The sequence below is a fragment of the Pholcus phalangioides genome, unplaced genomic scaffold, assembly GCF_987345545.1.
Source record: "Pholcus phalangioides strain wild (caught in Gottingen) unplaced genomic scaffold, Ppha-v1.0 ptg000015l_1, whole genome shotgun sequence".
Classification (NCBI taxonomy): Eukaryota; Metazoa; Arthropoda; class Arachnida; order Araneae; family Pholcidae; genus Pholcus; species Pholcus phalangioides.
In genome coordinates this window covers 39,855,954-39,880,019 of record NW_028301608.1, presented here as the reverse complement: position 1 = coordinate 39,880,019, position 24,066 = coordinate 39,855,954, and the positions used below count along the sequence as shown (strand labels likewise).

The following is a 24,066-nucleotide window of genomic DNA, read 5'->3' as shown; positions in this document are numbered from 1 at the left end:
TAAAATTCTGAATTCATGTCTCAGTGAAAAGAAATATGTTAATATAATATCAATAACGTTATAAGAGTGAACATACCTGCGAGCTTGACGTACAGCATGTGCAGAAAGTCCATACTCAGCCTTTATCTCATAGAACCATTCGTCGTGGAAGTATGGTTCGAATTTTTAAAAAAAAAGAAGCTCGAAATATATGTTCAGAAATTCTGTAGCAGTTTTGAGAGTGAAAATACAGTGTGTTACAAAATAAAAAAAAATCTAAATTTTTATACATTCACTCTGTCCTAAATCGTAAACTCAATCAGAAAGTTTCCCGGTCTCTCTTAGGGACAACAACAAATAAATTCCACGAAGTGCAATTTTTACTGAGATACATATTTGATTTCGAAAACCAGAGAAAAAAAAGTGGGAAATAACAGCTCAATAAGCATGTCCGTTGAATTCTTTATAGCTTTTCCTTCCCACCTTTTCTCTGATTTTCCAAATTAAATATCTCAGCAGGCCTTGGAAGTTGAAAAAGTGGATTTTTTTTAATCATAAGAGACAGGGAAACAACTTTCTAATTGGAAATTAGAGGACGGTGGCAGAATAAAAATTTAGACTTTTTATTTTGTGGCACACTCTATTTTCCCACTTAAAAATGCTGCAGGGTGATTTCTGAACAAATTTTGAGCATTTTTTCAATCTACACAACGATTGGTTGATGAGACAAATTCGAGAAAAAAAATGATAATTGAGGCCGAGTTGGGACTCACTGGACACCTTGTATATTATTCAGCTGGTTTCTGAAGAATAATTTAGAAATCAATATAAAAACACTAATAGTGCATATGCACGATGTATGTACGATCGCAACATTTAACCCCCAAAACATATGTTAGATGTGACATTAATATTTCTTTTTCAATAATTAATTTTGGAAATATAATGTGTGATATGTCTTTGGAATATAATTTTTAATTTGGTATTTCAACTTAGGAATATACTTTTTATATTCAATATTCCAGGTATCTCCAAATTTGAAGAATTATATAACAACTAAGTGTAAAATTTACCAGATCTTAACTGACTAAAAATGAAAAACCTCGATGAAGTTATTTTTGTTTTGACATTCTTCCAGAATTACGTTAATTAAGTGTTATTTAATTTCTTCCAGAATGAGATAATTAATGGTTTTTTTAATTAATGGATATTTATATTGTTTCACTTTTGTTTTTTGAACGGTTTTTTTTTAAAAAAACAGTGATTTATTAAGAAACAATCAAAGTGAATTTTAATGGCATATATTAATAAATTTCAATACATTTTTCTCATCATCGTTGGGGAATCTGTTCTTCAGTCTGATTCTGATTCTGTTCTTCAGTTCTGATTGGAAGTCAAATTCCCAAAAAAACAACAACTGCGGCAAGACAGGTTGCCATGAGAAATATCATTAGTCAGATTGAAATTATATTGAATTTTGGAGCAGGGCTGTATGCGATTCTAACCATAGTGTTACAATGATTTTGGATAACCCTGTAACTCCTCAATAAATTAAAAATTCTCACGGAAACAATGAACGTAAAGAATTTGGGAATCCCTGCTTTAGGATGTCATTTGTATTAACTAGGGGGGGGATGTGCTTAACCTGGGGTTCTTGGGGAGATTTCGGGGGCGCCTTAGATGAAAAAACAATTATCCCATTGTCATTGTATTCCTACGTATAAGCTAGATGTTACTTTATAAAAAGATCAGTAGCTTGCATTTTATTGGCTCAAAGGGTTCGTATAGCAAACAAAATTACGAATCTCAGCTGTTTTTACCTGAATTATCTTCTGGTTTTTAGAATTTCAAACTAAAATTTTAATATTTCAGTCTTGTCATAAAATTTCACAGGTTTATGAGAGTCAGTTTTATTTAGAAACTAATGATTTTTCAATGATACGTTTCTTTAATTAAATTCTTATTTATTATCTATTTTATGTGAAGCTGAAAAATAGTTATAAAGAATTTCTATTCAATGAACATTCGTGGATACGTTCCTCAAAACAGTACTCGGTACATGTTTTGTAGGTCTGGAAAGTCTCTGAGAGAATTTTGTCTGCAAAAATGTTAAACAGGCAGTAATTCTCTAGCACAGATAATCAAGAAGAAGCGGTAAAACTTCATGTAAAAGTTGCCTCCCATTAATGAAGATGATGGCAGAGTTTTAGAGTCCATCAAGAGAAAACGCATGCAACAACGCTTCTGAAATTCTCTCAAGTAACAAATTCGAAAATTAGAAGCAACACAATGTTCCGCTAGAACAAAGTCGAGAAAACGAAAAGCACTTACAGTAATTTCCTTCCCCTCCAAAAAGGATGGAACACTGTATATACAAACTTCAAGCATCGTTTAACGGTTTTGCTCATATTGCTGCTGCTGTAATGAATATACATTAAGACGAATTTCTATGGGAGCACACGTTAGGCCGAAGTGGCATCCGCGGAGCCGTTTCAGTATCAAGTGTACTAATAATGGAAATTATTTGCTAATATTATTCACTCTAGCTTCTAACACAAAGCAATTTAATCAGGATTAGAAGCTTGACTACCAAGTTTCTCCATAGAAGCTTTCAAATTCAAGGTAATTCACCGATTTCTCGGAATACTTAATATCAAAGAAATCGGTGGTGTCTTTGAATTCACATTCATTATCAGTTTAAGCGGATTATTATCAGTTTAAGCGGGTTGACGAAGTAAAATAAGAATGTGTTGAACGTTTTTGAATTCATCCTTAAATGAGTATTATAATCAAACTCGGTTATAACGTAGATTCTTAGAAAACTCGTTATAACCGAGACTGACGTTTTTTTTTTTTGGCGGAAGATATTACCAGGTGCAATCAAATGTCTCATGCGTGAAGTTATGTCATTTTGGTGACCGTATGTGGTTGAGAAAAATACGGGAAATTGGGATCACATACAATTCTCGGCAAAAATGTTCCAAATTGTCTGCAAAATAGCCAAATTTTGATTACAAATAACCCTTGGTGAGAAATATAGTTATATAGCAAGTCTGCTGAAATATATTTTGGGGGGGGGGGATGAACACGGCAAAAAATATGCGAGATGAATATTTATAGATTTATTCCTTTTGGTATATAATTCATAAATTATGCATCTTTATACCTATATTTTTATCCTTGATTCTAGTAGGCCTACAGATTATGCATTTAAAATCGGGAAGGGCAAAATAAGATGATGTCTCACATATAAAGGGGTGTATAACGCGCAAGTCGTTAATCTTTTCAAATTAGTTATCGATGTAATAGCAAATAGAAATTGCTTCAATGTGATGAGCTCTAATTCCATGAATTTTTTGAGGAAACGCCATAAAAACGAGAACCCCATGCCCCATTCCTCAGACAAACAAAAATTTAAAAAAAATAATGTATCGAAAGGAAATACCTTTTATATGCTATTTTAACCAATTTCTATTAATTCAAATGCTTTTTAAAAAAGGTGGTAACCCAAAATTTCTCGGGAAGAACATTATTGTGTCCCCCTCCCCAAAGTTCGATCCTTCACACGCCCTTGTTTTTTCCGAGGTTAACTATATTTATAAATTAAATTAAACTTGTAAAAAGCTGATAACACACAAAAACAAACACGGAACATGGATAAATGCAAATGCATTCGAATTGCTACCGCTCGATTCACCATATCTAGTTGAATTTGATCATTAAATTTACTTCAACGTCGGTATATATTTCAGTTAAGTTACAAATATTTCGCATAAAAGCGACGACTGAGATACTTCCCATACGTTTTTAAATCTTGAAAGAGTAACTTGTGAGACATTGTATGTTTTCATGTACTTTCACGATCGAAAATGACTAGAATTTTCATAGCAGTTAATAAAAAAGAAATACTGAAAACAAAGTAAAAATTTCGAAGTTGCCAATTAATGTCTATTTATATTAATAGAGTGATCCAGATTGCACTGTGCATATCGTCATTGTTGTAAAAATATTTTTTTTCCAAACTCAAATTCTAAATAGTATGTTTTTGCATTAGAATGTCTACCCCTTTACTTACAAGAGTCACATTAACCATAAAATTGTATCAGCCAGTTTTAAATCAATAATTCGGCTCAGTTATTTGGCCATCAACGATCATTCATGCATCAATACAAGGAAAAAAAGATTTAATTAATACTACTAACTCGTAAATAATGATTGTCGGTCCTAATCGAAAATATAAACAAACACTTAATACTGTAAAATCTTTCCGTAAACAGATGATGAAAAACAGCGATGACGACGTAGTTAAATATCAATCTCGTCATGGCACCAATAGAGAGCATCTCTGTATTAATATTATTTAATATTTATGTATATAATGATATTCCATCTCATATCACACGAGTAGATACTTAAATCGACACACGTACAAAGGAAAAACCAACGAAACATTTGTGCATATTTCGACCGGGCTCGTAATAGTCTAGCAAATAGATCGAAGCCCGGATCATAATCTTTACACAGGACTAGTATAATTTATTTTATATCTGTTTTGCTATTAGCAAGGAGACACTTGCATATATGTCTCTTTTCTTCTCCGAAGAACTGTAATATAGTTCGCATTTTTAGAAATGTCTTTCACGTAACTTTCCCCAGAAATGTTACTGTCCAATATCTTAAAAGACATGGCACATGTAGAAGAAATTCCGATACTTAATAGAATAAGCAATCCATGCCTGTGTGAAATTCGCGCACGCACAGCTTATTTAAGTCGTCGTGGGACTCCTTTCTTACATAAAAGAGCAACGTTCACTCAATAGTGAATGGAATGGGCATCGAGGATAAGTTTGGTTGTGGTTGGTGTGAGTTGGTAAATCACGACGGTCACACATGACTCATGCACGTCACGATTGCCGATGCTGTCAAAGCCTTCTCGTGATTTCATTTATTTTTCATTATTTGTTTGGTCCCCTGGCAGAATCGATTTGTATTGGCGTGGTTTTTATCGATAAATAACGTATGTATGTATATATATCTCTATATACATATTGATGGATGCAACTACACGCAGGGTTGAATATTGATTCCGGTGACCGCCATCGTCAAGAACTGGACGTGGTAGCCGTTATCTAACGTGAAGTTTGACAAGCAGCCGACAAAGCCGTTCTGGAATACGCTGGTGTTCGTGCGGCCCACCTCTGGCATTCCACCTGAAAAATATATATATTTATATTCACCACCTTCAATATATTCAGATCTGGAAAATTAATGAACTACACTAATGCTCAAAGGTTGCGCAAAAAAATCAAAAATGCTTATAAAACCAAATGTTTTAATTCTTTTTTGTTGGAGTCACCCTATAATGACCCTGTGATGTGTAACACAGATCATAGGGTGAAGCAAAGAACACTTTGTGTTTAAATTACAAAGAAAATAAAAATCTAAAATTGGAATAACTGGCATACAAAAAGAACAATCATATATTGAGCCACAAAAAGTTTAATGGGGAAGGTCGGGAAATAGGGATATGTCCATCTATGCTGGATATGCAGAGGCTCGGCAAAATCGATCCATACCAATACATTTAAGGTATGACACTAATTTTCAATGACATTTTAAGGTATCAGGGTCCATTTAAGCGAAACACTTGTTCACAGCTCACCGAGGCTTTTGGAAGTGTCACTGAGAGCAGTTGAATGTTTTCCATGGATGCCTAATATATCCTCTATTGGGTTCAAGTCAGAAGAAATGGGTGGCTATTCCGTACGGGTCAGCGTTTCAGACTGAACGTAATGCTCAACAACACAAACTTTGTTAACTTTTGCATTATCTTCCATAAAATGGCATCGGGTGCCGTGACAGAAAGAAATGGTGCGAGCATATGGTGCAAGGATGTCATCTCGATAGTGCACTACCATCTCTGAACATCTGCTGAAGACATAAAAGTCGATGCGGGCGCCAATATCAATTTCTGTGCAGATCATCATATGGTTACAATAGATAATAATCAGTCTGTTGCTTAACTTTTGAGCATGAGTGTATTTACATGGTGAAAAAAAAGACGTTTATTACAATAGAAATATTGTCGTTTATTTATCTTCCTTCTAACCCACTGGTCTTCAACCTTTCTCGAGCTCCCAATATGAAAATAAGAGCACTCTTTGAGTCAACTTTGACATACTAATGCCTGAAATCTGCATTAATTACAATCCTTGAATATGCGCAATTTTTACAGGGTTTTTAATTGAAGCGTTGATCACGCGCTCAAGAGAAATTTGTCTCGAGCATTGAGCATTTCTTCGTTGTTCGAGAAGCACCATAGTGCTCGCGAGCAACAGGTTGAAAATAGTTGTTCTAACCCTAATAGGAAACCTTGCGCTGGTTTATCCGCAATCTTTGTGCAAAGTGTGACGCCAATATTATCCCCACAGCCAATAGCTGTTCCCTATGCCCTTTTTCGTAAGAATCAATAACAAGCATGATAATGATCCACAAAATCGTATAATAAACAAAAAAATATATATTAAGATAATTTTTAATTTTTTCACACACAATTTCTTATAATTTCGAAATTTATACTACTGTACAATATGAGAAATGGGTATTGGAATCTGAATTTCCTTTAACGTTTCAAAAATAGTAAAATAAGGAGGAAAACTTTTTAGAAAAAGTACCTAAGTATAGTTCATTCGGAATATTCAGTTCTTTGAGAGGTCCAGGAGAAACAGCAGTTACCGTCCGAGTTGAATCAATTGTCAACGATCCTCTTTGCTTAAACCTGAAATATAACGCATCACTTATAATGTAATATATACCTATAGATCACCCTACCCTATTTAGTTATTTTTAAAAGTACATATTTTTAAAATTCACCAAATAGAGTAGGGTGGCCAAATTTTAAACTCACGAAGTACGGGAAACTACAATGGACCCATACCATATTTCATTGAGACCAAAGCGATACAGTAGATTCATTAAATCATCGCCGAATGGCGCCAAACGATTGAATTGACTAACTTTCCATTTTGCCACTGCCACAAAATCGCGCCTAGCACAATATCATCAGTTTGGAACCAAAAAGCGAATCATATGACCGTATGGTTAAGTAATTCTGCTCGCAAGCTTCTCTTAGTTTTGCTTTTTTTCATTCAATGTTACAATTTAATTTCAATCGAAACTGATACTAATGTCAATTGGTTGATGTAGAAACTCATAGGATGTTTTTAAAAGATATGTATATTTCTATTATTTCTATAGATGTACGGTATGGACCTCTGGTACGACAGGGAGTTCTGAATACAAACTGTGCATATGTAATATGGATATCTGCCAACTTCAATAACGGTCATTTGAAATCATATGATATCTATCTCACTCTTAACGCTACTGCACAGTGTTCTGACGTTACGTTTCTCACGTCACGTCAGTGGAATAGTGAATTCTCGTTCGTGGGAAATCGGTGACGTGGGAACTACGTCACGGAGAATTACATGACGTAAGAATTATCATGTCACAGAATTTCCACGAATCAGAATTCACAACGTCTCTGATGTGACGTGGGACCACGTCACCTTAGAGTATTGTGCACAAGCGCACGAAGAATTTTCTCGAGGGGAGGTTTTCAGATTTTTTTCCTTTAGGGGGTTTACTTTTTTTCCTGCAAAATAACACTAATCTTGGCTCAAGGAGGGGGTTAGAACCCCCAATCCCCCTTTGCGTACGCCAATGGTAGTGTGTATCGTCCTTTAATATTGGCAACACGACCTGATTTGATATGTAAACAAACGACTCATCTAAAGAACATGTTTTTGGAAACTCAAATATTTACATTAAAAAGTAAACCTTTGCGTTGTTTTATTCTTTCATTGGAGATATCGTATTTTAAATTTGGAATAACCACCTGACAATTTTGAGCTCGTGCCACTGACCATCGTCCACACGGCTATGATTAAAGAACAGAGAAACAGGTCCGGAACCGAGATTGTAGTCCATACGCAGGTGACCATCGTGAAGCCTGATTCCTATATAGTCAGAAGCCGTGTTTATTTCTTTTGATCCCGCCCATAACATCAAGCCGAAAGGTGACAGGGCTCGGAACGAAATTGACATCTGAAGACTCTGGCCTCTCAACCTGGATAAAATAAAACATTTATATCCATTTTGCAATCAAAGAAAAATTATTCGATAGCTCGATCTTCAGAATATGGAACTCTTTCTCATAATTGTATGGCATCATCATTTTTTTACATCATTAAAAAGAAATTAAATTTGCACATAATTTAATTTTTTCTATAACTTTACCTGTTAAGTAGATTTTCGTTGACGTAATGAAGATAGCTATTTCCTGTAAACATGGGCTTGGATACCATATCGACTATTTCTAAAATGTACCAAAATTAAGAAATGAATCTTTTCAATGACTATAAACACCAAATATCAGTTTCAAGATACTAGAAATAAATATGTTACAGTAAATATCATAAATCCGTTATCAATGCATGGCCACAGGCCGTCTTGGTAAGTTTGATAAATTTTATTAAATTTATATATATCCCTTTTAAAGGCAATTATGCATACTATTCAAGTGTCATTGGGAAACATGAGTGTACTAAGTTCATCGCATTTGAGGGTTATTATGCATAATCGCCATTTCATATTGATAATATGATAAAGGGGTCCGTAGTAGATTCGTAGTATTTAAATGATTGTACTGGTGAGCCTGAACCGGATATAATTAACTCAATTTAATGAATTTTTCCCAACATCCGCAAAATAGCTCCTGTAATTAATTCCTATTTGGATAATTTTGAATACTGACATCGATATACTGTATGAACTCATATTATTTAACAAATTTCACTATCGTACCCCGATGTAAGTCTTTTTTCGGTATACAATCCAAGCCCATTACAAGAAATTCTTATTTGACAAATTCTACAACCGAACCTCGATGTAATGAACCGTAACAAATATATTTTTTTAGCATTTACCAAGGACGTTTGGACAGTGCCGTCCAACGCATGGGCCCATCCAGGCACGGCCTGGGAGCCTCAAAGGAAAAGGGCCTCACAAAAATGAGATCCGGGTGAAATTTTCTAGAATTTACCAGGTAGGGCCTCAGAAAAATTAACTTGGCCCATCATGTTCTTAAGACGGCCCTACGTTTGGATATTCTGCATAATCACCGGTAAAAGTGATAAATTTATCAAACTTACCGAGACGATTGATGATTATGTATAGCAACGGATTTTTTCACATTTACCGTAACAAATATATTATACAAAAGTAAGATGAATAAGCTGCTTATTCATTTTTAAAAGTTCAGAAAGCAGAAATAGTGTCAGCTCATGTATATACCTGTTTTGCAATGCGATCCAGTATAACCTGTAGCACACAGACAGCTATAAGATTCCATGTTAGGTATACAAGTGCCTTTGTTATCGCACGGTTTTTCTGCACACGGGTGCTCGCAATTATTAATGTTCACACCTGACAACGCCTGCTCCACGAGCTTGACAGGCTTCCCATTTATAACAAGCTGTAAAATTAGAGAAAATAAAAATCATTAAATATATCCAAAAAGACACATTATTTTTAAACTAAATTCTGAACATAAAGAAAAAAAAACCCCGCCAAAATATAAATTCGAATTCAAAAACAGAAAATTTCAAAAATTCGGTTCATTTGAGTTGCTTTGAATTCTTGAATACGTAACGAAAGTCTTGATTGTAAATGACATCTCGTGATGACAGTTTTTTTCCCCCTAGTTTTATTACTCTTTTACGAATCGTTAATACTTTTAGACTTCAAATTCCTTCGTTCCATTCCAGTCTCCTTCTTATCTTAATCAAAAGTGAAATCGTTTTCTAAAAAAAAAAAAGAAAAAGTGAAATTTCGAAAAGCATCCGAACGCGAGGACAGCAAACACAACTCTATCCCTTTATTTACGTTTATAATGATTGGGAAAGAGACGGAAAAATGTTTGTAAAATAACATTTCTCCACGGCCGACTGCTCACTTTCATTTGCCATCTTTGAATACTAACACGAAATGTCTCTCTTCCATAAGTACCTCTTTCATTTCAAAAAATACTGTTTATACCTGTTGTGCATAGCAGTAACATCCCACGCTAAACTTTCATAAAAGACTGACGTCGAATAGCGAAACGGAAACGAGCTCTTTTTAGTTTAATGGAAGAATAAATAAGTATATATGAATAGAGAGAAAGATATTGCTCGGATAAGAGAATAGCGAATGCTTTGCTTCTACGCCTTAAAAGAAATACACAGTAGATATATATATATGCGAGTACAAAGGCTTTTAAAAAGTTAAGCTTAAAGGCTTTTCGTTTGTGTCGTAGAATAACAAGTATTCGTCTCGGTTGAAATGATGATAAAAATCACAAGCGCGCGTTTTCGAGGGCTTTTCTCGTAAAGCCCTTCTTTGAGAGAAGATTCTCTTGCGATTTTTATCGTGGCGTTATTACAGCCCAGCATACCGGCCCAAACAAATGATCATCTCGAGACGCTCTAATCCCTCTTGTGTTATCCTTTAGAATCCCGTTTTTATGTAGCCTTCAGTATATTTTCGGTTGGGAGACCTCGTTTTCTGGTTAACCTCATTTTATGTTTAGTCGACATTGGTTGCAAACTCCTACCTTTGAATTTCTGTGTCGCTTTCGATCGCGGAGTATATGAGACTTCTGGGCATATTCTCAAATATTGTTGTCTTTAATTAGTATATTCGTAATTATGATTTCAATGGTGAGGCAACTGACAGATGTTTTATTTTGATTTTTTATATAGGAAGTTAAAATAACAATTATGTTGTCCGTGAAACTTCTCAACAAATAACGGCTGTATGTTTTGATTGGAAAATTTCATAAAAATACTCAAAATATACCACATTTATTTTGTGTATAGACGTTTGTTTAACAAAAACTAGATAATAGAACTAGCGAACACTAGAAACTAGCGAGCACTGTCACCCCGAATGGTTTCCCACCGGGAGTGTAATCCGGGATCTGATAATTTTGAACATCACTGTATAAACAAACTTTAATTTAAGTCACCCGATGCAAATATCTATTTCCGTGTCCTCCCCCCCCCCCTTGCAATTATGGATGAACAAATCTGGGTGAATTTGGAACCCTGGACATCAAACACACCTGCCTTTCATTACTTACGACTCGACGGCGGTGTACCGCTCTTCGCAAAATAATAATCCTGATGTTAATTTTTTTTAATTTTCGTAGTTGAAGCTCACACACCTTGTTATAATAACTGCAAAAACTTCAATTGATGTATATTTATTTATGTCTATACACCACTACTCTTCACCAAACACCAACTCCGGCCACATCACTATATCGCTGTTTACTATAATTAACGAGTTGGGTTGTGTGAAGGCGACATATATCGGGGGTCACCTCAAGCTCGTTGGGGAAAATATCTTATCCATATTCTTCCCACGGTTCAAACCTGGGACCTGAGTGCAACCTTCACGGGGATAGACCAGCATGCTACTACCACGCCTCTCGGATGGCTCTCTACACCCCTGCAGGGTGTCTCCAGTGGTGCATATGGTTTTCCAGCATGGCCCAGGTCTTTGACCACCTGTTTATATCTCTTCGTTGAGACATTGCGAGCCATGTTATGGAGGAGTGGTGTATACGGTAGCGTACTTGCCCGGTTTGCATGAGGACCTGGGAATGATTCCCGAATGAGACCAGAAGACTTTTCCTTCCAAGTTCAACTCGGCGTAATATCCAGAAAAGGTCTATTTGCTTTCTGAAGTAAACTTGAGGGGAATAATAAATTGTCTCATCAACACACCAGATATTCTTTCTATATAAGGCTAAAATTTCTAATTACATTAAGTGAAATGGAAGCCCCTTTTGTTGATTTCATTTCTTGTGATTGTTTTTGCATTATGTGAGAGGTTAAGTTTGAAAAAAAAAAAACCTTTTCTACGTATAATATCACAACACTGTCTACTATTTCAAGTACAGAAATTTCCTTGGAAATTAGTTCCTATCTTTCATCCTTTCGATTTTCCTCGGCATTAGCTCCTGGGAAAATTAATCAAGCTTAATTATTTGCTAATTGTGTCGTAAAAATACATCGACATTCCGTTGTAAGGTCGTTCCCGACGACAGGGTCGGGGTCGTAAAGTCGAGGACAAGTGTCATCAGACTCGTGTCGTTGTTTACCAGCGCTCTCTTTCGGAAAAGAAAAATTCCGTTGCTCGTTACTAATTAAGTGATCGTACAATATGCGTGTGTAACTACAAGACTTTTACTCCCTTGGTTCTTGTGTTTGATGTTTGTGCTGGAACTATAACTAAATTAACGACAGCTGAACCTTGAAGCAACCAGCAGCGTTGGAGACGGCGCAACGCACAATCAACGCAACCCTGTTTCCATCACAATGTTTATTAATTAGATAAGAATCAAATAAGATATGTTTAATCAGGTAAATCATATTAAAATAATTCATTTGATTAATTTTTCCCTCGACAAAATGATCCCTATCAGCTATTTGTTCCGCTAGCGTTTCGACGATAAACAAGACCTACGTAAAACTAAATGTCAAACTGAATTGAAAATGAATCATCTCCGTGAATAAAATATGTGCAAACAAAGCGAAATTTATCATTTAAGAATTCATTTGGAGAAGAAAAATGATGCTTCTATATAATCAGGATAATTATATAGAAATAATGTAAAATGCTTCGGTTTTTTTTGGCATTTTTTACATCAAAGCCAACGTTGCTTGAACTTTGCAGCAAATAATGAAAGGACGAATCAAAAAGGTTGTACGCGATATCAATGTCTCTTTACCTTTTTTCGCCCATGGGCCCTGTGAACCATACTTTCCCTCTGGTCCCTTGCTTTATCGAGGACCCATTTTCAAGGAACTAGAAACTTCCTAATTATCGAATTTCTTTTTCAAGAGTAAAGAAGTCGACCCCTGCGTCAGTCAGGGTTCCGGGGGCTCTATGTAGTACCGTCTAACCACCATGGGCCCTCTTGAAAAATTACGTTTTGAGGGGGACCCGTACTCAGTTGTAAGTAACAGCTTGAGTATTCGCTTAATCTCGCAAATCGGGGTACCAAATCTCATCGTGTAGACCCGACATATTAACATCAGGCTCAGGGCAATTCTCAACTGGGCCCATGCGTTTAGGTGGCTCCGGATTCATGCAGGTCCTATTTAGCAGCATCAGCCGCCCCGCCTTTGTGGTGGTCCAGTGGTCATAGAGACGGACTCGCATCGTGGAGACCCGGATTCGAGCCCCACCGTCACCACAGTGGTGGTCGGCTGAAGTTTGTTTTCTGTGGCTCCCAATTTCGAGGCGCAAATGCGAGCGTATCTCCCCGTTAAAAAGTTTCGCCACAGAGCGTAAAATCGTTATAAACAAAATCATTGTTATCGGGCTCAAACAGTGATGTTTGAGCACTTTTTTATGTTATGTCGAATTTTTCATGATACAGTATCATCTTTGAGTGAAAATTGAAACATTTAAAAACGAAAACTCTTAGTGCCACGATACTTATATATATTCCCCCATACAATATTTCTATTTTGTATTTTTTTTTCATCAAATCCACAGGAGTGAGTGAACTCAACCCAATAAAACTGATGCTGGCTTCTAGTCCACAAGTTATCAAACCATTTGCTCACCAATAAGGTGTTAAGCGAGATGACTCGCTCCGATGGATATATATATATATATTATTTCACAATAAGATTCTCATTTCGTTTTATTTTTGTGTCCTGTGTATATAATATGGCAAGTGTAAGATAACAGATGAGATGGCATGGGGCCCCCTCAATTGCTTTTAAAACATACCTCCATCCTAATACGCGTACATTCATCCTTCTTAACAAAACCCCGAAACTTTTCTCCAACTCCCAACCCCATCTCGTTTGAAATCACCACGAAATTTGTTAATCGCGACAGTACTCAATTGTCCGGGGAAAATATAATGTAAAAATTGTGTATGTTTTTTTTTTTTTCCTTCTGTTTTTTCTATTTTGACACAAAGTAAAGTGTTCCAGACTCTGACACGAAGCTGGGCTGGAATAGATCTTGGCAACGGGATAAGTCCAGTGGCAAAGTTCTGGCCTTGCACCATTAAACTCAAAATCCAATCCAAGTTCTGGGGTTCATTCATTCATGCCACGATACTTATTACAGAGTGTAAATGGGTTTTTTTTTGCCGAATGGGTCATTTTTTATTTGTTTTTAAAATGCTTCATGGACTTTCCACCCACCCTTTATTTAAAGGATATATAGATAGCGTAGATCTAATATTTAATCGTTGAAATATAATTATATTACAGTGGACCTCTCGATAACGGACACCATGGATCGAAAGTTTTGTCCACTAATGAGGAGTGTTTGTTAGTGCCGTGAGATGGGGGAAACACTTTTTGAGAGCGGACAAATAATTAAAAGAAAAAAAAATTGGAACGCAACTTATTCTGAAAATGCATAAAAATAATAATTAATTTTCTAAGCATAATTCTAATTTAAAATAAGCATAATCTAAGCAGAAAAATTCCAATTCATAATTGGAATTGTTATGCTTAGGTGTGAAGTGGCGGGATGTGTTGTACACTTTAAAGGACTGCCACGGTTTTCATGTAAAATGAAACACAATGGTTTAACCTTCACAACTGAGAAAATAAGTACAGGGTGATTATAAAAAAACTATCCCGACATATGGGCCCCTAACTATCATACCATTCACAGAAACTGAATGAAATTTTGGCATAAGGTATTTTGATGTATGCGCTGAAGAATGATATGGAAAACAACAGTGTCCCTCTAACACTTACGGTTACAGTGAGAAAATTTCGAAAATATCAAATGGCAACACCAAGTTTTTTGTATTGGAATGTGATCTCCATTGTGAAAAACCCTAAATAGCGTTCGAACGGCAACTGTAGCATGAAAATCACCGGCAGTAGATAGGCTAAAAGTGAGGACAACCAATAAGGCCAGAGAAGCAGCATAAAATAAAGCATTTTATTGTGTTTTCCACGTGACCTTGTGGAGGACTAATCAGGCTGGGATCTCAGCCGAAGAAACGGTGTGACGAATGAAACGAACATTAATGCTCTGGTGCACGGCAAAGTCCTTTTTCCTTGCCTAGCTCCGGGGATTTTCGTGCTACAGGTGCCATTCCAACGCTATTTAGTGTTTTTCAGTATGGAGATCGCATTCCAATACAAAAAACTTGGTGTTGATATTTGATATTTTCGAAATTTTCTCACTGTAACCGTAACTGTTAGAGTGACACTGTTTTCCATATCATTCTTGAGCGGATACATCAAAATACCTTATGCCAAAATTTCATTCAGTTTCTGTGAATGGTATGATAGTTAGGGGCCCATATGTCGGGATAGTGTTTTTATAATCACCCCCGTATATATTTTAATAACATCGCGTTCATGTATTATAACGTCTTTCATGTTTTGCACATGCAAAAAAATTTATAAATAAATTTCTATTTAAATTTCCACAGCTGTATTTTGCATATGCCCAAGACACCCTTAAATTAATTTTTTTAAAACATTGAAAAGTTGAAAATTTCTATACTATTATTTTTAATTCTCAGACGGTACGGATGGGGCATCTCTGAGTAGACCGTAGTTTGCTTATCACTATGTTGGCACATAGTGAAATACATTCAAAGAGGGAGAGAGGTCTTGTTTCACAGACTTGAAAACTGTCTGCTAACGAGACTTGCGCGCTAATGGGGAGTGTCCGTTGTGGCAGTACCGCTGTAGGTCGGCCCGGATTATAAACGGATAAAATCCTCCGGCACAAAAATTTCTCTTATAGAGAGAATATTAAAGTTGCCTTCTCAATATGATAATTTCAACGACTCTTCTCAGCACCACCTAGAGATATTTTCCGCTAAATCGAGCTTCACACATCAACTGTTATTACACATCAACCACTATACACACAATGTATTTATTGAATGCAAGCATTTCCAATTAATGGAAAATATATTATATTAAGTTAAGACTAAAAAAAATCATTTGAAAGTATGTACTGGCCCCAAGTATTCAAATTGTCTACAATACGTAATTATTTTATTTTTGTTCTCTGTTAAGCCAGAGGGCGCTAACTTTCCTAATGAAAAATATATTTGCAATTTTCATTTGAAACAAAAAATCATGTGGTCATCATGTAACTTAAAATTCAATTTTAAAGTTTCCGGGTTTTTTGGCCGCCGTGATGTATAGTTTTGTCATTCGACCTTTCGTTCGCACAAGTGGCGAATATTTTCAAGAATGCTCGTTTATTCTTGAAAATATCCGCCTCCCGAAAACTTTAAAACAGAATTCTAATAATTTTCATTTCATTTTTGATCTCTGATTTATTCAATAATCTCTATTAATATTGATCCTTCATCGGGTTTCTATAGGACTGTAAATGGCAAATGAATTGTTCCCCGCTTAATCGGATATTGTGTGTCGTCGATATCCGATTAAGCAGGCCGACTGTATTTGAATGTTGTTGAAAAAATATTCTTATTCAACCTCATATAGATAATATTTTCTGAGTGGAGGGGGAAAGTAATCGTAGGCACCGTTTAAGCTGCTAAAAATGATTTAAAAAATGTGGCTCCGATAGTGGATATGCCAAGAAATGCGATACTATAATCATGAGCTTACTTTCTGAACACATCCAACGAATGAATTATTGACTTCCGCACCGGAGGCTAATTCTTTTGGGCTCGGAACTCCACCTATATACAGATTCAATGGAAGGGAAAGTTGGCTATAACCGCCTGGAGATACAATCTCCTGGTGGGGTTCATCATCAACCTTCAATATTCCTAATCTTCCAGTTCTCGTCACGTACACAGTATGCCAGTTATACATGGAGATAGGTTTGAGACTCCTAAGAAAATTGGAAAAAGAGGAGAAGTAAGCCTTACACACATAAAAAAAGTTAAAATAACCACATATCAAATTTTCCTGCCTTATATTGACATAAAAGTGATAATGTTTGTTATGAAGCAAAATATTTACTAAATACTGCCAAACTCGGTTATAACGACCTCGGTTGAAACGACACGTTGGTTAGGACGTCAATGATTGGCGGTCCCGGTTGATTCCTATAGATGATAATGTTAATGAGCGTTGCTCATATAACGCCGATGGTAACGACCTCGGATATAATAACATATTTTCTATCGCTTTTGCTTCCGTTTTATGGCGTTTTCCCAGGAATGACTGAAATTAAAAATATGCATCCAAACTTTTTCCCACGCTCGGTTTGAATGAAATGCACTTTAAATCACTGCAGATAGGCTGTAGAGCTTTATTTTCCGCCAAACCGCTCGCGAAGCAATATGTAGTAACTTCTCCCACAAGCGACAGCATGTTTGGTGAGAATCGGCGATATAACCCGTGCTTCTCAAAGCAATATACCGTATTTTTCTTCATCAAACATGGTCACCATGGACGGAGATACGGGGGTGACGCGGGGGGGGGGGGACATTGCTCCCCAGCGTCAAAGGTGGAGTCGACAGATCTAATATATATGAATTGACATCATCATCATCGTGCCCCCCCCCCCAGAGTTCCAAGTCTATCGCCGCCTGTGATGGTCACCGTAGCATAATGAAACAACAACTTCGTACGCTGTATTCAAATGCAAATTTAAACACAAAGGCCACAACAGGCAAATTGCCCAATGAGGTGGCTGAAAAAAGATGCTCATAAAAAATATGTGGAAATCACACATATAACCAAAATACATCGATCCAATGTAAAGACATATAAAGACACATAAAGTTTAGTGAAACCTCGATACAGCGATACTCTATGGACCAAGAGAAAATATCGTTGTACAGGAATTATATCGCTTTATCGAGAGGTAGCATTATTTTTTGGGCAGCCAAATTTTCGCCGTTGTTGGCATTTTTCTGAATTGGCGTTGTTGTGTGTGTTAGTACCACCATAAAATACATTTATAAGCATTTGTACAGCAGAAAAAAAAATTCTAACTGATTAGTTGATGAATAAAATTTAGTTATTCGTTTCACCTTGTAAAGAGTGGCTTCCTTCACCACACTTTTGAGAACTACACAGAAAACAACGGGAAAAACCGGGACACTTTCACCAAAAAGTCGGACAACTAAAAAATCAGAAAATACCGGGACTGTCCCGGGAAATACGGGACGTATGATCACCCTAGTCATGTCCCATCAATTAGCTCATGTCACAATCATATTTTTTAAGTTCGTCTGGAGCCTCTCCCATCGGATTCCCGACTACCTCCAGTAGCTTCACTTCATCTACGAATTTACTAATGATCTCGTCGATACCCTGATCGAGTTTTTCGATAAATAGGGGAAAAAAGTGTGAGCCAAGGGACACTTCCTTGATAGACTCCATTCTTCAGAACCTGTCAAATCGGAAATTTCCCCGTTCATCTCAACCCGTTGCGACCTCTCTCTGCAGGCCCGTCATTTAGGTGAGGGGGGGGGGGGAAGGGAAGGGGGGACGTTGCTCCCCCTGGCTTTTGAAAATACACTGAAAATAGAATATATATATACGAATATATACTATATACATACGTTGAGTACATGGCTTTGCCCCCCCCCCCCCCCGGAAAAAGTTGAAATGACGGCCCTGCTCCCTCAACAACGATGTACCCCCCCCCCCCCGATCGTAATCTCATGTAAATGCTTCAAGGTTTTACCGTGTTGGACCCTATTGGATGCCTTTTGGAAATCAAGATAAACAGTATCTACGTTTTTGCCTTTCTCCAAAGCCTTAGTCACGTGATCATAGAAGCAAAGGAGTTTGGTGATACATGACTTCCGTCTCCTGAACCCCTATGCTAGTATTTCCACAATACCTTAATCGTCGTCTGTACACTTCACCAGTTGCCTTTTAATAAAAATTCACAAAGTTTTCGAGAGCTCAGCTTTGATTATATCTGATAAAAATTTCCCATCAAAAAGAGGTCTTTAAATCGTCAACCTCGGTTGTTACGACACCTCGGTTATAACGACAAAATTTCGTGGAATCTTCGGTGTGTCATTATTTTACTGCATACAATTTCATTATTAAGATATTTATTAATTGTTAAGTTTTACAATATTCTATTGTATTTTTATATTATTATATTCTAATTTAAAAAGAAATAATAGATTATTAAAGAGATAAAGCTCAGAAAGATAGATGGCAGCATCAGTATCCTTGGACGATTTTTTCCTCGTTACCAGAAGCTAGAAGCATTATAACCTGTACAGCGTTGTTTCTAACCACCAAGGCTCTCTCTTGCCGTAGCGTGATGAAACGTACGGCCAAACTTTGATGCTTGGAAACATATGGAGTGACCTTATGACACGTATTTTAAGGGACATTATACAGTCGAATCCCGTTATAACGAACTTCAAGAGACCGTATAACGAAATTTCGTTATAGAGGAATTCCGAAGTCCAGTCCAGTCACTGGAACTATCAACATATACGTTGGTGCTACTCCTCAGTAAATAGTTTTTTTTAATATGCTCCAGTAATTGATAGGTGTTGTGCGATATATCCGCGTATTTCTGAGTGCAAGCTGAACACATAGGGCGTTACTACGTGTGAATTGAGCTGATGGTTCACAAGCTATGTCCACTAGAAGACTTGTAAATATGATAGCACGTGGCGCTGCTAATGCTAAGCGTATGGATGGTCGGCGGGAACTGACAACCTGGTGAGTGAATTCCAAACAAGTTATTTTTCCTGGTTCTCCACCGCGTACTTCGGGTTCACAACTACGTATTGATTAAATATTTTTGTGTGTGAGACTTTCCACAAGAACTTCAAGTTTTGGCGGGTTTAGTGTTGCCACAGGGAGAAGGTGGTAACGTATCTCTGGAACTAAATAACCGATTTCAAAAATTTTTGTGGGAAAGGCTGCAGATTGTTCTCAACATTAAAAAAAAGAGGTTATAACTTCCTGTGTGCCGATTAGTAAATTTTTTATTCCCGAAAATAAGACTAATTTAACTTGAACTTCAGTGAAAATGTCGTTACATGGCTCAAAGAATGAGAGGATGTATGACAAGGGAATTGATGACGTGGAACCACACAGTGAACACTCCGTTGAGACAGACAGTGACCTGGTAGTTACTGAAAATATATCAAAGACTAAAAAGTGTAAGAACAGGAAAATAAGGAAAACCGAATCCAATACACAGAGCGAAAAGGATAGTGATGAAGACGATAGCCAAAGGAGGAGAACAGCGAGGAAATTTAACGATAGTGTGATGATGCACAATTCAATGACAAGTGCTTCAAATGTAAAATGGAAAAGAAAGGGAAACAACGCAAAAAAGAAGAAAGAGGACGAAATAAACACTGATAGTGACACTTCAAACAGAACAACAGAGAGGACAAACTTTCAGGATACAAAATTTATAGTTGAGAAAACAAATAACAAGACCCCACCGAGTGCAGAGATAAGAAGGAGCACAAGACTTCGACTGAGAAGACAGATGATGGAGTCCATAGAATGTTCTCCAACCACCTTCCCGAATACTCTAAACTTGAATAATCCTAAGAGGGAAAGAACACAGTTAGATTGTAATGAACAACAACTACGACTTGGTCGTTTTAGATTCCTCTATGACACAGATTCATCAGAAAATTCTAAAGACCAAGGAGAGGACACAGGAAAAGGAAAACTGGGGCGTCTGTGGGCAGAGGTGGAAGAAAAGGATCGAATACAGGATCAAGTCAAGGGTAACAAAAGTTCTAGAAGTGAAGAACACAAAGAGGACGTGGAGATAAGACTGGGACGATTTTCGGCAGAGACAGCAGCAAAAAATTATTTTCAAAATGAGAAAGAAAATATGGAAAAGGAAAAATTAAAAGAAGTGCAGCAGTACAGCGCCGAAGAAACAAAAAGTGCTACAGAAGCAAGATCATCGCTGTATACAAAATCAGGAACAAGCAAGGATAATGAAAAAACGAAGAAAATTAAAAAAAGCACTAAGCAGAAACAAAGGGAAGAGATTGCAAAAAACGAAGATAGTAGAGCTGGACAATCATCTCTGCCAATGGTTGAAACAAGTGGGGAGAATTCGACAACAGAATCATCCGAAGAACTTACTTTTAGTGAAGAAGAAGAGGTTTCAACAAGAAACAAAATTACAAATATTCCAACACTGCTTAAAAAGGTAAGAACTATAGTGAATTCAAACACAACAAATAATAATAAGGGTGTAACAAGATTCAACATACCAAATGCTCCAAGAAAAAAAGCTAACAGGATCCTGTTAAATATATTAGAGTGGTTTGAAAATAATACCAATGAATTTAACATTCTAAAGAAAAATACTATCACCAAAGAAGTAGAAGATAAATTGAATAAAATGGTGCAATCAGATATTACAATGCAAGTAAATATTTCTGGAACGAATGAAAAGCAAGTGGAGAACGAAACAGAAATAGAAGATTCCCTACTTTATGAAAGAGTAATAGAAGAAATCAACTATGACGAGAAGGATATAATACCAGCACACAGTAATGAAAGAAAACAGATTGGAGAGACATCACCAAAAAGGGTAGCGTGGACTTCTCTAAATGAAGTTGAAACAACATTTAAGGAGGTAATAACAAAAAAGAAGAAGAAGGAACTCGCACGTAAAAATAAAATAAAGACTGAAAAACAGAGAGTCGCAGAGTCACAACAGCAAAGATGGAGCGGAAAAAATATGAAAGAGTCATCGAAACAGCATCAATTATATTTATATCCTAATAAGAAAGATAGAACTGGCACATTTCAGCAAAAGATGAGGAGTATCACCGAACAAATAACAAAGCAAAATGCAGTAAGATTACAGGAAATAAATAATGGAATATTATCACAAAAATTTTGACAAAGCATTTGTTTTTAAAAAAGCAACACACAATTCGGAATTGAATTTTCTCGAGGGATACTTCATCAGAACATGCCAGAATTTCCTCGTTAATGATGGAAGAAACACACCACCTATTTCGTCAGCTTGGACAGGCTTTATTAACCTCAGTCGTGAAAAAACTTTCAACACTTTACAACAGATGGCTCCCCAATTCGCATCCAAAGACCACTCGGACGCAGCAAATACAAAGGCGAACTCTTCGGACGACCAGACGTAAACATCACTCTTCATTCGTGTGAGTTCTGACCACGAGGTCCTGATGACGGCTCTCCATTGAAGAGCCGAAACGCGTCGACCATTCGACCAGTGTGATTTATTTGTCTTAAAAACGTGGCAATTTTTGTGTAAATGGAATATTAATTTACTGCCGGAATGAGAAGGAAAAAGAAGAAATTAGACAAAAGATTTTACGAGACGAATTTTGGAGAAATACTATATATGTATGGAGTCCAAGACTCAATAGAAGAAAGCAGAGCATACGTTTATCAAGGAATAGAAATTATCAAATATACAACCCCAGAAGAGGATATGCGAATACATATGGAAGAACAGAATGGTATGATTATAAGCAAGGAAATAACAACAGATATGAGCGAACAACAAACTGGAACAAAAGTGAAGGAAACGAATGGAATGGCATGGGGTATAATACAAGAACTTACTTTGGAAGCAATATGCAAGCACGATGGAACGATTATCGACGACAAAACACCAATGGATATGAGAGAGAAAGGCGATGGAATGGTGTAGAAGAAAATGAGCGGGGAAACAGGCAAAACAATGCAAATAGGGCCAATTATGTAAACAACAAAAATGCAGTTTATATTTCACATAACAAGGATACCTCTAATGACTTACATACGACTTATAGACCTATAAAAGAAGGAGGGATCCTCATAACAAGAGTTTTCAACAATAAGAAATATTTCTAAGAGTAAGAGTGGTTTTCGCTTGAAATATACAAACACATCTAACATTTAGAAAAAAAATGAATATGGAAACGATACAGTGTGGTCATATAAACTTGAACCACTCGTACTATGCGTCGTCTTTACTCGGACAAACTGCCACAGAAAAAGAAATTGACATCCTCAGCCTTAATGAACCATATGTCTTCAAAGGAAAAGTTATGGGAATTCCTATGAGATGGAGGATAATTGCCAATGAAGAAGAACCTAAAGCAGCAATAGCAATAACAAACAAACGACTGAATGTGATAAAATTAGAAACCAGTAAAAATATTGTTGCTGCAAAGATAGAGACTGATAACACTAAGATTGTATACATATCTACATATTGTTCTCCATCGCAAGACATAGAGGAACATCTATTACAACTCGAAGATGTGTGTAATAAATATGACAATGAAATTATTATTATAAATAGTGATTTAAATGCTCATAGCAAAATATGGGGACCGGATCCAAAGAATGAAAGAGGTGACAAGGTTGAAAACTTCTTATTGACTAATAATATGGACTGTGTTAACAACAACAAAGATATTCCAACATTTTTCTGCATCAGAGGACAATCATGGATTGATCTCACAATAACAAGGGGAGGATTAGAGAAGATTCGAGATTGGAAGGTGTACGATGAATGTACCATTAGTGACCACAGACTCATCACTTACAAATACGAAGAAAACAGGAAAACAGGAAAGATCAAAAGACAGAATTTGAACTTTAGTACTAAGAATGTTAATATAATGAAGTTGAAAGAGAGCTTGAGAAACTTTCTACAAAAAGATGATATAGACAGCATTAGACAAATAGGCATCGAGAACTATGTGGATAACTTCCAAAAAGAACTTATTAAAATGTGTAAGAATTCGAGCCTGAAGAGAATTAATCGAGATAAAACTGAACCATGGTGGAATGCACAATTGCAAGAACAAAGAAGTAAAGTGAGAGCATGCAGAAGAAGAATGCAAAAAATACAAGTGCAAGAAGAAAGGAAAAAGATGGAAATTTTATATAAGAAGCAGTATAACATATACAAACGTATAATTAAGAAAGTAAAGAAAGACTCATTCAAAAAATACCTTGAAAATATAAATAAGGAAAATCTATATGGGAGGAGGTATAAAGTCATAATCAATGAAGAAAGAAAACAGGAAATTCATCAGGTCAT

The 24,066-nt window shown here is 36.3% G+C and overlaps 1 protein-coding gene across 2 annotated transcripts in view; it reads right to left on the bottom strand.

The window, feature by feature from the left end:
* Positions 1–1,376: 1,376 nt before the first annotated feature.
* LOC149076011 (pikachurin-like) overlaps positions 1,377–24,066 on the bottom strand; it is a 144,425-nt gene continuing 121,735 nt past the window's right edge. For both annotated transcript variants that reach the window (XM_089243539.1, XM_089243540.1), the window contains exons 10-15: positions 16,677–16,905; positions 9,337–9,517; positions 8,281–8,359; positions 7,880–8,110; positions 6,654–6,757; positions 1,377–5,189 (exon numbers count right to left, since the gene is read on the bottom strand). In XM_089243539.1, coding sequence (XP_089099665.1) covers positions 5,041–5,189; positions 6,654–6,757; positions 7,880–8,110; positions 8,281–8,359; positions 9,337–9,517; positions 16,677–16,905 — 973 coding nt within the window. In that variant the 3' untranslated portion in view covers positions 1,377–5,040. The remainder of the gene's footprint in view (positions 5,190–6,653; positions 6,758–7,879; positions 8,111–8,280; positions 8,360–9,336; positions 9,518–16,676; positions 16,906–24,066) is intronic.